Source organism: Zychaea mexicana, assembly GCF_025766255.1.
Source record: "Zychaea mexicana strain RSA 1403 chromosome Unknown BDB00scaffold_10, whole genome shotgun sequence".
NCBI lineage: Eukaryota > Fungi > Mucoromycota > Mucoromycetes > Mucorales > Lichtheimiaceae > Zychaea > Zychaea mexicana.
The window spans coordinates 226464-239355 of NW_026516673.1; the positions used below are offsets into that span (position 1 = coordinate 226464).

Genomic DNA, 12892 nt, shown 5'->3' on the forward strand with positions numbered 1-12892 from the left:
ACCACCGCTACGCCGCCTTCCAAGACCGGCGATGCCCTCGGATAGCTCCCTTATGATGCTCGATCGAGAAGGAGTAGGAGTAATATGATCACCCGAACCAGCACCAACACTCCTCGTACTCCGGGAGCTGCTTCGATCGGACGACGTGGACGGTGACTTGTGGTGGTGTTTGCTGCTCATGAAGGATATTTCGGGGTCCTTGCCCAACTTGTACCCTCGTTCGGCAATGTTGGCCAGAATGCCTTCTCGTGCACGGGCCATGGGCTGAGTAAACTTTGGTGACTTGTATGCCGCATACTCGGCGTTGATCACTGTTGTCCATTTTGTTGGTGCTTTGTGTTACCAAGCAACCCACTCCCCCCCCCAAATATGTTTTTTTTTTTTGCAGACCCCATCTCCCCCCCCCACTCTCTCACCCCAGAGCACACATATTTTCCCCTTTCCCTTTCCAAAGAACTTACGTTTGGCAAGGATGAAGGAGCGCAGCTCGGACGCGTGGAAGAATATAGACTTGTCGGGTAAAGGAGGGCTGAATGTCGGTACAGGCTCTGCCATGGCTACCTCAACCCTATTTTGCAGGGAGTAGTAGTAGTAGGTAGATAGGGAAGGACGATGGTTAGATGGATCGGCCAAAAGATGGGGATAACAGAGTTAAGCACCAGCCAACTCGTTTTCATTCTATTTGGGCGTGTGTGCGTATGTGTGTGTGTGCGTGTGTGGTGTCCCTGCATAAGTTACTCACCTCCAGCAGACTCTCCCTTCCCACTCTTCCTCATGCACCACGATGAATACATGCAGAAATTGTGACTTGATCGCTGCAGGGTTAAAAGGCTGTTTTCCTTCGGCAAAGACAACGCACACGATATCTAATACACGCATGCACGCACATGAGTATTTCAGAATGTTCTCTTTCTTTCAAGGGTCCATCAAGGGCTCAGCATATGAGAGAGAAACGAGACAGCCCTTACCATTCCCGATGTGGCGCTTCTTTTGCACTTGCTGCTTATCTCCTGGCCGCGAGGGTATGAGAGAAGAGACATGGTATGCTATGTTGTGTTCTCTCCATTCTTCCACAAACGTGTGTTCGCCCGAGTCTCCACCTTGGTTGACATAGTTTACGAATCAGCTTTCCTTCGCACATCTTCTTGTTCAACACACTGTTTATAAAGAAAAAAAAAAAAAGCAATTCCCCATACTTCTTGTGTCCAGTCCTGCTGCCCAGCCACTGTATCCTTGCAGTTCGACACGACGTCCAATGATCCGCAAGAATCGATCCAGCTTCTCGGAATCATGGTTGTTGGACAACCATTCTTCTTCCTTGGTTTGGCCTTCCTTGACATAGATCACGCCAAATTTATATCGATCGTGAACCTGTTGAAGAATACCGTATATTGAGTTATCGTCGTCCTCGCACGTTAGAGCTACTGCTGCTATTGCTCAACCACGACTCATCTTTACTTTATCTTGATTTTACTCGTTAAAAAATTACAAAGAAACACTCACAGCTTGTTCATCCAATCGAAGAATCTCGCCCTCCAGACCCGCCGAGACCATGGTTTCGTGATCGATCTTCTTCATTCGATCGAAAGGCATATCCAACGACATTTCCATCACCGCTTTCCATGTGCTGTCGTCAACCCTTGTTTCCATATGCGTACCATTGGCCGACGGTGCACTTAGCAGAAACGAATCGGGTATAATCTTACGGACATCGGGTCCCTTTGTAAGAGGTAATTAGGAGATCCAGCACATGCATACCACCCCCTCTCCCCCAAAATAAACTATAAGAAAAGGGAGGTTCCATGTTGTAAAAATATAAATATACCTGTTTCGTTCGAATGATTAACCTATATTGCTTTTGGGCGCCTTCTTCGCTTGTTTCACAGATGGCCGAAAGCAGTAACGGTTCGTTGTCGTCGTCGTCGTCCCCATATCCGACAAACGTTGTATACTCTCGTCCCACAAAGTACGTCCGGTACCAGTACGCCTCTTGGTCCATGTGCTCCACGCCAGAATCACTATAATCTTTGGTAGCAGCACCATTGTCGTCATGGTAATCCTGAGCTTGTGTTCCAAATCGATTCCGTCCCTCCACTCGATACCCTTTGCAGGGAATCACCATGGATTTCTCAAATACTTTATGGTACTGACAAACACATTGGTTGACCATTTGCTTCAGACACGAAACCTAGAGTATTTTTCTTAGTATATATTTTAAATCACTCGAGCCCTTGGTGAAAGACACTCACGATATCTTTGACAGCAGTAGCTAATGCTTGATCCGTGTCGGCATAAGGCATTGAATGCTGTGGTTGCTGCTTCTTGTCCTTTTGTTTTTGACCAGCAACAGCAGCAGCATCCACAAACGCCTGGCCTTGTGAGATTTGTTGATCGAGAACTTGGAAAAAAGCCGCCACCGACTTTTTGGAGACGGGCCCTTCGCCTTCTTCCCACTCCACCATATCCGACATTTTCCGAAGATCGTTCATGATGGCTCGGAGCTGGCTCTCTGGAAACAGCCTTTGTTGTTTGTTGTTGTTCTTTTGTTTGAGAGAGGATGGCGGAAGGATCGTAGACGCTAGCAGCTGGTCGCAGTCGCTAATTAACTTGCTGTGCAACGTTGTCAGAGTTGCCGTAACTAGAATGGTGTTGTACGAAGCACTGCTGAATTTAGATTCTGTTAATTTCCGTTGATGGCCGTGGTGTCGTTGTTGTTGACTTGAAGTGTTGTTGTCGCTACTGGCTACCGGTAATATGTTCGCCTTGAATGGATTCGTGTCGTCTGCTTTGATATCTAGTGCACACGACGGAATAGGAGGTGGTGGAGGTGGAGGTGGTGAGGTGTGCGAAGCGAGTGCTGCAGTCGAAGCATATTGTCCCTTGGCCAGTTGTCGTAATGACGGCACCTTGGTTTCCTAATTCATTCGTATTCGTGTCGTGACAAAGACACCCCATCTTTTAGCAACATGCCAACAAGAACCTGGCAACAAAAAACAAATCCAGCCCCCAACCCCATCATCCAATCTGATCCAACTCCCCTTTCTCTCGACCACCATCGTCAGCCTCGCCCGATCTGTGTAGATGAATGTTTTTTTTTTTATTTTTGTTTACCTGACATGATTTAGCCCGTTGCCGACTCCACACAATTTCATGTGTGGAAGATTTTGAAGTGATGTGATCGCTTTTGGCGTCGGATGACGGCGGCGCTGATTCCAGATCATATCCATCTGCTGCCGAGATTGTGCTTGAAGTAGCCGATTTCCTAAAATCATTATCGAAAAACTCCATTTGATGTTCGATATCCACGCCAAACAGCAGTTTACCCACTGCCTTTTGATTCGCTGGTGAATGGCCAGTGGATGAGAGTGATGCTTCTACTTTTTCTTCTTCGTCGTCTTCTTGTCTGATGGCCTGCTCGAAGTCGTCACTGAATCCATACTCTGCTGCTGCTGCTGCTGCTCCCTCCTCATTAATTGCAGATATACGAGCACCGTGATTATTTTGGCTCGGATCGTTGTTCTTGCTGTTGTTGTTATTCGTGTGGTCTCTTTTCAAAAATCGTGTGGCGACACCAACAACGCTGTTCCTACGTCCATTGTGACGATGATTACCGCTATTGCTTGTTGTTGTTGTTGTTGATGCTACAGCGGGTATAATATGCCTCGTTCGGGGCTTTGCATACTTTGCATGGTGCGGATCTTTGACTTCCAGGATTGAGTAGCTTGTAGATGCACTCGGACTAATACCCGACGAAGGTGATGGTCCATATCGATGGTCAAATTCCTTATTATGATGATTATTATTGGACGTTGAAGAGGACGACGCCGACGAAAACATACTCGCCAGTCCCATTGTACTCGGTGTACGTCGACGAAACCGTGACGCGAGTGATTCTCGATCCGAATAAGGCGACGTGCCTGGTGTTGAGTAATGGATCGTTTGTGGTGAAAATTGAGGTGAATGCGGTGGCTGTTGTTGTTGTTGTTGATGCACAGGGTCATTCGAAGAAGGTGTGCCATGCGATATGGTTAATCGTTTGGCCCTTGACCGGTTTGATTTCATGAAATCTTTGACAGATACAAAGGACGACTTGACTGCATGTGGCAGTCTGGATATTTTACTCGCTGTACTAAACACTGAGCTCGTGGTTGAAAAGTTGGACCGAATGGATTCATCCGATGGCCGTTTCACAATTGTACGTTCAGGAACAGGTGCTGGGGCTGTGACATTATATCGCACTTGCTGTTGTGGTTGGTATGAGTGTTGTTGTTGGTATTCATCGTGATGACTGGATCCGCCACTGTCCGAGAATGGCAATGTGATCTGAGACGAATTGTAGTGTTCCTGCAACCTGTTGTTGTTGTTGTTACTGCTGATACTACCACTACCCATGGTGTCGGTATTGGTGATGGTAATAGCAGCAGTGTCAAATTGAGCATCTTGATCGGGAGTCGTTATTGCTGTTGTTAATGTCGTCGTGTCATTAAGGTCGTCAGAAGACGATTGGCGGTGTCGTTGTTCGTTTACAGAGTCGGTTGTCATGGTGCATCTCTCGGTTTGTCGTGAGCCACTCGAGGCGTCTTCAGCGGTCAACATGCAAGAGCTGTGTACAGAAAAGATATGTGCAAGGAGTGATATGTGTTTAAAGAGAGAGAGAGAGAGAGAGAGAGAGAGAGAGAGAAGTGAGAGGACTGACAGCAGGGAATGCGAAAGAAGGAGGAGTGGGTGCGGTGTGTTGTAAAAAGGTGAATTGTCTAATGAACAAAAGATAACAAAAGGGACTAAAAGACGACGATCGAGTCTTTGAAAGAGTGCGTGAAAGAACAAAAAAGAGAGAGAGAGAGAGAGAGAGAGGACGAGACGCAGCAGCACACCCACACACTCTCACATACAATAAAAGGAAAGAAAGTTGGTTTGGGGGGAGGGAAGGGGGAGGGGGAGGGGCTTACAAAAACGGGAGGGCACGAGTGAGCGTGACATGAGAGACAGAGATGAGCTCCGCAACAAGCATAGCCAGAGAGCCAGAGAGAGCGAGAGAGTGTCATCATCTTTCGTTGTTTATTCCGTTTCCAAGACAACAGTAAGATCCGCTACACCCCTTGCGCGTCAAACCTGTGGCCAGTGGAAAGGTATCACCTCCCCCCAAAGTTCTCCCTTTGAGCTTGACAGTGACGTCGCATCCTAGTAGTAGTAGTAGTAGTAGTAGTAGTAGTAGTAGTAGTAGTAGTAGTGGCAGCAATAAAAGTAGATGTATGCTCATAGAGCAACAGTCCTTTTAGCCCATGCATACACCATCCCCAACATTCTTTGTTTTTCTTTCGACACATCTACTGCAAGCTTAAAAGAATGCAATGGATGCACATACTCCAAGTGCTGCAAAAGGGGGTGGTCCATCCCAGCCCTCCGAAAAACATAAATTGGTACTCAGGAAGAATCACACAGAGTGCTAGACCACGTGTAAAGGCAGGAATGTAACTACTACTACTACTAGTAGTAGTGCCTATCCTTATCAGACATATCCAAGAAACGAGTGTAGTTGAGGATCGACACATACTTGCGATTGCTCTCTTCCCCACCCCCCAACACCCACCCGCCCCATGTGATAACTAGTCTTTTTCTGGATTACAGCTAATAAAGCGCTCAATAATTATCGTTATTTATCTACTATGTGTCTAGTGGTAGTAGTAGTAGTAGTAGTAGTAACAACAACAACGAACATTCTTTATTTCTTTGCCACGTTTCAGATATCATATAATTCGTACAGCGATGTACTTTCATATCAGCGGCGCCCTTTTTCTCGCTTCTCGTAACCTTCTCCATCTGTGTTAATGGCATCCACAGTAAGCTTACACAAACAAAAAATAGATCTTATCCCCGCTTTTTTTTTCTTTTTGTGGGATTGATTGATTTATGGCTTCTTTTGTTAAATATAGCAACATCTTTACACCATACATAAAGCAGTAAGCGTGCTTCATCACGGGCCCTCGCTGTATTTGCTTCTGACAACAGAATCGGAGCTTGACCCTAAAACAGTGAATGACAACGTATGCATCACACTACCATATAAAAATGTCCTAACCGTTTTGTTATTGGCGCGGAACGTCTCACAAATAAGGGGGGGGGGACGTGTGTCAAAAAAATAGATAGAGTCAGTGCCATCATGTCGTCTGCGTCCAGAACGTCGGGTTAGAACAAGGGGTTTACCACGCTTCTATACTACAAAAACGCACGTACCCATATGCACGCATTCAGTACTACGCACACGAGATCACGGATCCCTCGTGTTAGTACTCCCTTGCTAAACACGTACACCAACATACTCAGACAACAACAAGGAAACGTTAGGTTCGTGACGGTTATTACAGAAGGTTAACGTTGCAGTGCCGAGAGAGGGAGAGGTGGGGGTTGGGGCAGCTGGATTATAAACACAAAGAAATAAGTCTATATGTATTCTTAGTGTTGAAAGATAAAAATGACAGACAAGAAAAGGTAGTTCGAAGATAAAACCTATATTCTTCAAGCTAACCATTAATAATTACTATATCAACCCTTCTTTTGAGATGCAGTAAACTACTGCTATACTACACCTTCCCTCTTTCCTTTCCATCCTGATCCAGCCCTTCATATATAGGCCTTCATTCCACTCCATCAATTAGAAAAGGAGCTACGTTGGGAAATCCATAGATCGATAGTAAAGAGATAAAGAGGATGATGAACAATCGGATACACATGGATGATAGTTGTTTACTATGATGCACATTCACCATGATTCGGTAGAATCTAATTTGAGTGGGTTGCTATGACAACAGCTCGCCATCAAAAAGTCTCTAATTGATCCAAGCAATCGTTAGCTCCAGGCACTTCAACGAGTGACTAGTGGGACATTACATAAAAGCGAAATTAGAAGAAAGCAAATCATGGATATCCAGGTGAGACAGGTCTTATCCTCTAATCCACAAGCTGAACGATGGCTACTTGTATATCTACGCACACGATGTGTCTTTTGTACTCAACCAGTCGATAACGATATGCATCGTGTGTCCGACAACCATAACAAAATGCCTTTATCAGAGTGACGTATCACGGAATCACTTAATCTTCCATTCAGCTTCAGGTCTCATAGCGAGCCATGTGGCTTGCAAGCCCACCGTGCTTAGCAGCGAAGGGACAAGGCTAGATCAATCGCCTCTTTGCCATGGAACATCCTCCTAAAACTATTCATTGATTATGATTGGATATAAAATCCCATTATTCTCACACATACTCAATCATAGTCTTTAATCTTTCTTTCCAGGTTGCATGATTTCTCATTTTTGAAGCTTGTTCTTGGACCGATCCAAACAAAATCGTTGAATGTTTTTTTCTGACAATTTTATCCGTGGCACTGTGTCAAACGTGGCCCATTAACAGCTGTTATCCGCGTTCCAAACCGTTGCCTCCTCAGCAGAAGAAGGCCTAGCCATGACCTTATTGAACGACTAGGGCATTTTAAGAGCTCTTCTCCCTCTTTTTGGTTTTTCTCTTCTCAGGAATAAGGAAAGCCCACTGCAAAAACTCTTTCAGCTCTGTAATAGATATCTATGCCAACTCCTCATAGAGCCCTCTTTCGTCCGATCGAAATCGAAGGCCACGCCAACAAAGGCGCGGAGAACGTAACCAAATAACTCGTTGGATCGTGTTTCGGAAACGAACCTCGCAAGGACTGGATGGTAAATATATTGTTTTATACAGCTGCATGCTGTTATCATTCATATTATCTTTCACAATTTTCCATTTAACAGCAAAAGGCAAGCAATGGCAGTTGCAGTGGTGGTGTCCAAGGTAAGATAGCGTACTTTCACTTTTACAGTATCTGTGTTGTTCAACACTCGTGCTCCTTACTGTCGGAATGATGCTACAGGCGTTGTTCCTGAAAACGCCTTTGATGAAAACGCGCAAGAGGATGAAGCGGTGGCACCGAGTGATGATGACTAACTTTTTTAATTAGGACCCCATCATCGCTACAATATACGCTTGAAAACCCCAAGTCAACTTTACAGCAAACACATCAACTTCAATCACACTGCACCTTTGGTCTTTCCTGTGCTTTCAGAAACATCCCCAAGGCGTTGAACGATCAGTATCAGAAATGTCGTCAAGAAGAGTTCCAGCTTTCATGTTTTGCAAATCACTAAAAAACCATACACCAAATCCATGAACAGTTTGGGCAAGACAAGCAAAAACCACAGGAAGACTTTGTATATAATGATTAGAACGTAGGCTGAGATGGATGACAGCAACTACCGAATGACGACGAACGCGGTGGTCCGACGATTGGTGTGCTTTTGCTTGACGCTATTTTGCTCAACATGCAAGAGTGCTACTTTCCATATCGATGACGAACGAAGCTTTTGGGTCCAAAGTAGGGTTGCACTTGACAAATATTTAGGAGCGTGCTCAAATGTGGTGTTGTCTTGTAGGAAAAAACGTGAATGAATATATCATGCAGTGAATAGATTCAAAACCTATGACACCATTCCTTTCTATTAAGCAAATGAAAAAGGTGTGAAGATAGCGGTTCATCATAGCCAATTGATCCGCATATATGGAATATAGGAAGACTGGACGGCCTTAAAAAGATGTTCATAAAGTCATCATCATTCCACGAAGAAGATTTCCGGCACATCATTGATGACTTATTGAGGAAGTGACGAGCACTTATGGACTTACAGGAGGAGTCTAATGCAAAAGTATGAGTCTATTCTCAGCCTACTCCACAAGAGGTTCACATCATTGGTCAAGTCGTGAACACTCTTCCTCAATTGGAACTAGGAATCTCTCAGCGTAAATAGCTTTAAAGTCTGGACAGCACTGCCTGCCACACTGCGCGAAATTGATCGTTTGAGTCCGCAAGAAAGTGACCGTATGCCTTATGGCGCTTGTTAATCCAGTCTTCCATGAATCATACCGACATCTAAGCTGCTCTGGTGCCTTGCTGTATTCGGGGTCCAGTGTGAATATGACAGCTTGAAATTGATAAAGACATCTCTTGAGCGCACTAACAGATGGGACTTTAGTCTGCCACCATACCAACGACGTGGGAAAACGGTAGCGACATATCAAAGTGTGTTATAATTGATCTTTTGCCTTTTCAAAAAGTACTAGTATCTAGCGAATTCAATATTGTAAAGAAGCAACAAACTAAAAGAACGAGATTATTACTAGGGAGGGCTGAGAGTACAGAGTAATCTTGAGCACAAAACTCAATGACGAAACGAAACAGGTGACAACGATTGCATATATCTGCTCGCATACAGCTATTCACGGCACACAGCATTATATGCATAGCACCAAAAAGTACTGTCTAAAAAATGCTACGTACACTGTCAGATTGCCGAGCAATCGATCCACTGTGCCGAGGGCGGGGAGAGCGGGTCGAGATGTCCCACCCAATACTACACTCCTCTTCTCATCCTATCTCTATCTCACCCATTCATTTAACAATTATCAATGTTCAATTTGTTAGCCCCCTCCCTTTCCGATATGTATACTTCACGTCTCTCACCGCGTGTCAAACGGTAATTTCTCGACTTCAATCATATTTGTATTATCCAAATACAATTTGTGCGCTCTTCGAGCAGTCGTTATACAGAGACGAGCTCTACGAGCAACAAGGACTGTCTCAACACAGAGTATCATGTATGACAAAAGGAACTGTATTAATCGTTCATCTAAAAGACCCTTGGAAATAGAAGAGATATTTGGAAGGGGAGCATGGTAATTTTAAACTGACAAAGACATTGTATTAGAGAAGCATATATGTATGATGTAGAGTCCACTTACTCACAGGCATTTGACATCCACGTTGCCGATAGACGTTTGAGTGCTAGAAGAATGATGTGTATCCAAACATGGCGAATTTCACTTTTGACTAGCCATGAATTACGCATGGACGCTTCATGTATAACAGGTGCATGTGCTTGACGGACCAAGAAATCTTCGTCAGTTATCGCTAGTCATATTTCATTTTTTATGCAAGCAGAAAACAGAGCTAATACTCCATGCATTATCCATTTAAAACTGGGGTGGTTCTTTCTCCTCTCCATTCCGCACAACAGAGCGCGTATATAATGCCCCTCTCCCTCTTGATGTCATACTCGTAGGTGTCCATTACAGTTTTTCGTCCCCTGGTAGTACGTCACAACTGTTTTGACATTGAATGGATGCCAGGCAGGAAACCAATACTGTATCATGCTGAAATAAAGTCATGGATATAATAGGTGCACCGACAATAGGACAAGGGAACAAACAAACAGAAACATCCTTGTACTACTATGCGATCTGTGCTAGCAGTACCAACTGTTTTAAAGCAGCCTTTCTCTGTCAACGTAAATCTAGTAAAAGTTGATGATGGTAGAAGAGCAGCAACAAAAGAAAGAATGGTTGCCGATGTATCGAAAGGAATCTGTCGTACGACAGATAAGCGGGTCAAAATCGAGCTAATTAAGACCCGCCCGTGAGGGACGGTCATAACATGGGAGAGAGGCAGGTGGCGGGCGCTAGGACCTCATCACTCATGCCGCACCAGGTGGGTTGAGGCAATTTCATTGGTCTGCCGGTGGTCATAAAAAAGTTTTTCTTTTGAGAGAGAAAAAGCCTCAGCACGCGGGGTGCGTCAATATTTTTCTTCCTTCTCTCTCTCTCTTTCTTTTCTCACCTTTTTAAAAAAAAAAGAAAATATGTCGTTCCGTTCTTCCCGTGGTGGCTGTTACAAGTGTGGCGAATGCAAGTAGTCTCTATTTCTATTTAATACAAAGCTGTTGGGTGTTGGTCGTGCTGTATATCGTGTCGTGTATGCACGAGAAAGAAGAACGATCTTGTTGGAAAAACCTTTTCTGGTGATTCCAGGTTTCTTTTTTTCCTTTCCACAATGCACTTGGGGCCGCTTTGATCTCTGTCAAGACTGCGTTGATCTGCGTTTGGATTGCAAAAAAAAGAAAAAGAAAAACTCTTCTTCTTGGGGGCTTGGGGGCGGTGTTAGGTGTATACATATATACATACTTTTATACGCTTCTTATTATCCCATGTTGAATAATAAACAAGAAGAGAAGGAGTGGTGCTTATGTCAAGAAGAACAAGAAAGGAGGTCTGCTGTTTTCTAAAAAGTGTCTTTTTCTGTATGTATGATATTTGCAAATTCAACAGTTGGTCATCAAGCCAAAGACTGCTCCAAGACTGAATCCGTTTGGTAAGCTATCAATCTTTGTGCGTCTCTGCCTATGATGAATCGTCGTTGCTTATGTAATCTCGTTACTCGTGTTATCTAGCTACAACTGCAACCAAGAAGGTCACATGAGCAAGGACTGGTAAGTAAAAGCCTGGGATGGGAAATTGGGACCGTCGTCGATCGCCGAAATATTTTTCTTTGTTGCTGACATGTCTTGAATGTTCCTCTAGCTCCGAGCCCCGTGCTGAACGTCTCTGCTACAAGTGCAACCAGCCTGGCCATTTGGTAAGCGTCAAATCTTTACTTTTATGGACGCTCCTGACCTCTCTCTAAAACTAATATGTTCATAGTCTCGCGACTGCCCTGACGCTGGTGCCGGTGCCGGTGGTGACTACAGCAGCAGCGGACCTGCTTGCTACTCTGTAAGGAAATTGGGAAACTGACATGGCCGTTGTGTATCGTTTAACTTACTTTGAACCTTGTGTATATTAGTGCGGCAAGACTGGCCACATTTCCCGTAACTGCCCCGAGGGCAGCGGTGGCGGCTATGGCGGTGGTTCCCGTTTCGGCGGTAACGGTGGCAACAGTGGCCGTGCCTGTTACAACTGCGGTGGCACTGGCCACATTAGCCGTGAGTGCCCCTCCGGCCAGAGCGGTCAAAAGTGCTACAACTGTGGTGTAAGTCTTTTAAATGAGTGGAACCTACAGTACTGATCCCAGGTTGGAAAGATATGCTAAACAATGACATCGCTACTGCCATCTGTAGAGCTTCGGACACATTTCGCGTGAGTGCGACCAGCCCCAGCAGGACAAGGTGTGCTACAAGTGCCAGCAACCTGGCCACATTGTAAGTACTTGTTCTCGATCTGTGTAGAATACATGGACATGATGAGTTCTGACAGCTTTTCCTTCTTTCTGTAGTCCCGTGATTGCCCTGAAGCCTAAACAGTTTACCAAGAAGGCATCTCATGAAACAACCTCTCCCTCCTATAAAAAAGTACACACACATGCATGACTCCCTTCCATCCCCGTCTCTCTTTCTGTCCGTCTTCTATTGTTTCTCAAATCGATTCTATAAGTGTACATACTTTCTGTCGTTTAGGCATGCAATGCTGAAGCAATCACTAAAAATAAGCACCCAACCTCTCTTTTTTTGTTTGCGGTTCATCAAAAAAAAAAAAAGAAAAAAAAAAAAACTTCTTTTGAGTCATTTCGTTGGATATCGGATCGGAACTGAATTGAGAGTAAAAACATACAATCCATGGGAAGTATGTAGTAACGCTGTCCCAAGGGGAGGCAGGTAACAAGATGTACTGCACTGTATGACAATCATTCCCTCCACATAATCAGCTTCGTATCACCAGTCGAGCATGACTCTGTGCCATATTTCGCCTAGAAAGGGAGAAAGAAAAAGCCACCTTTAGTTATACCGGCTTTCAAAAAGTACCTGGGAGTGTTACTCCCCCCCCCTCCCCCTCCAGGCCTTCACAAACCTCGCACTTTGAAAACAAGCACCGCGAAAATAGAGAGGTGTGTGTGCTTTCTATTTTGATTTTCCCTTCCTCTTTTACTCGCAACACAACCGTGTGAAAAAGAAAAAGACAAAGTAAGCAGCGTGCCAATGTACTTTCTCTGTCAAAGGGACAGACGAGCAACTGGAAGAAATTTACACATTGCACATTGCTG

At 44.7% G+C, this 12892-nt stretch overlaps 4 protein-coding genes across 4 annotated transcripts; 2 read left to right on the forward strand and 2 right to left on the reverse strand.

Annotated features, from left to right (window-relative positions):
• Positions 1-416: 416 nt before the first annotated feature.
• On the reverse strand, positions 417-1800 carry BDB00DRAFT_19071 (uncharacterized protein). The gene is made up of 4 exons (XM_053116410.1): positions 1504-1800; positions 1197-1371; positions 969-1100; positions 417-866 (listed from the first exon to the last, which is right to left on the reverse strand). Exons 1-4 carry the CDS (start codon positions 1648-1650, stop codon positions 739-741), a joined length of 582 nt encoding a protein of 193 aa, XP_052983459.1. The 5' UTR covers positions 1651-1800; the 3' UTR covers positions 417-738.
• Positions 1801-2752: 952 nt separating this feature from the next.
• Positions 2753-4688, reverse strand: BDB00DRAFT_19035 (uncharacterized protein). The gene has a single exon (XM_053116409.1). The coding sequence runs from the start codon at positions 4594-4596 to the stop codon at positions 3016-3018; it is 1581 nt and encodes a 526-aa protein (XP_052983460.1). The 5' UTR covers positions 4597-4688; the 3' UTR covers positions 2753-3015.
• Positions 4689-7580: 2892 nt separating this feature from the next.
• BDB00DRAFT_868651 (uncharacterized protein) lies at positions 7581-7974 on the forward strand (the record flags this gene model as incomplete). Its single annotated transcript, XM_053126491.1, has 3 exons — positions 7581-7652; positions 7782-7821; positions 7901-7974. 3 exons carry the CDS (start codon positions 7581-7583, stop codon positions 7972-7974), a joined length of 186 nt encoding a protein of 61 aa, XP_052983461.1.
• A 2676-nt stretch (positions 7975-10650) lies between these two features.
• On the forward strand, positions 10651-12432 carry BDB00DRAFT_19132 (uncharacterized protein). The gene is made up of 7 exons (XM_053116412.1): positions 10651-10768; positions 11185-11227; positions 11437-11491; positions 11557-11628; positions 11708-11884; positions 11973-12053; positions 12128-12432. The coding sequence occupies exons 1-7, from the start codon at positions 10763-10765 to the stop codon at positions 12219-12221; spliced, it is 528 nt and encodes a 175-aa protein (XP_052983462.1). The 5' UTR covers positions 10651-10762; the 3' UTR covers positions 12222-12432.
• The last annotated feature ends 460 nt before the right edge of the window (positions 12433-12892 follow it).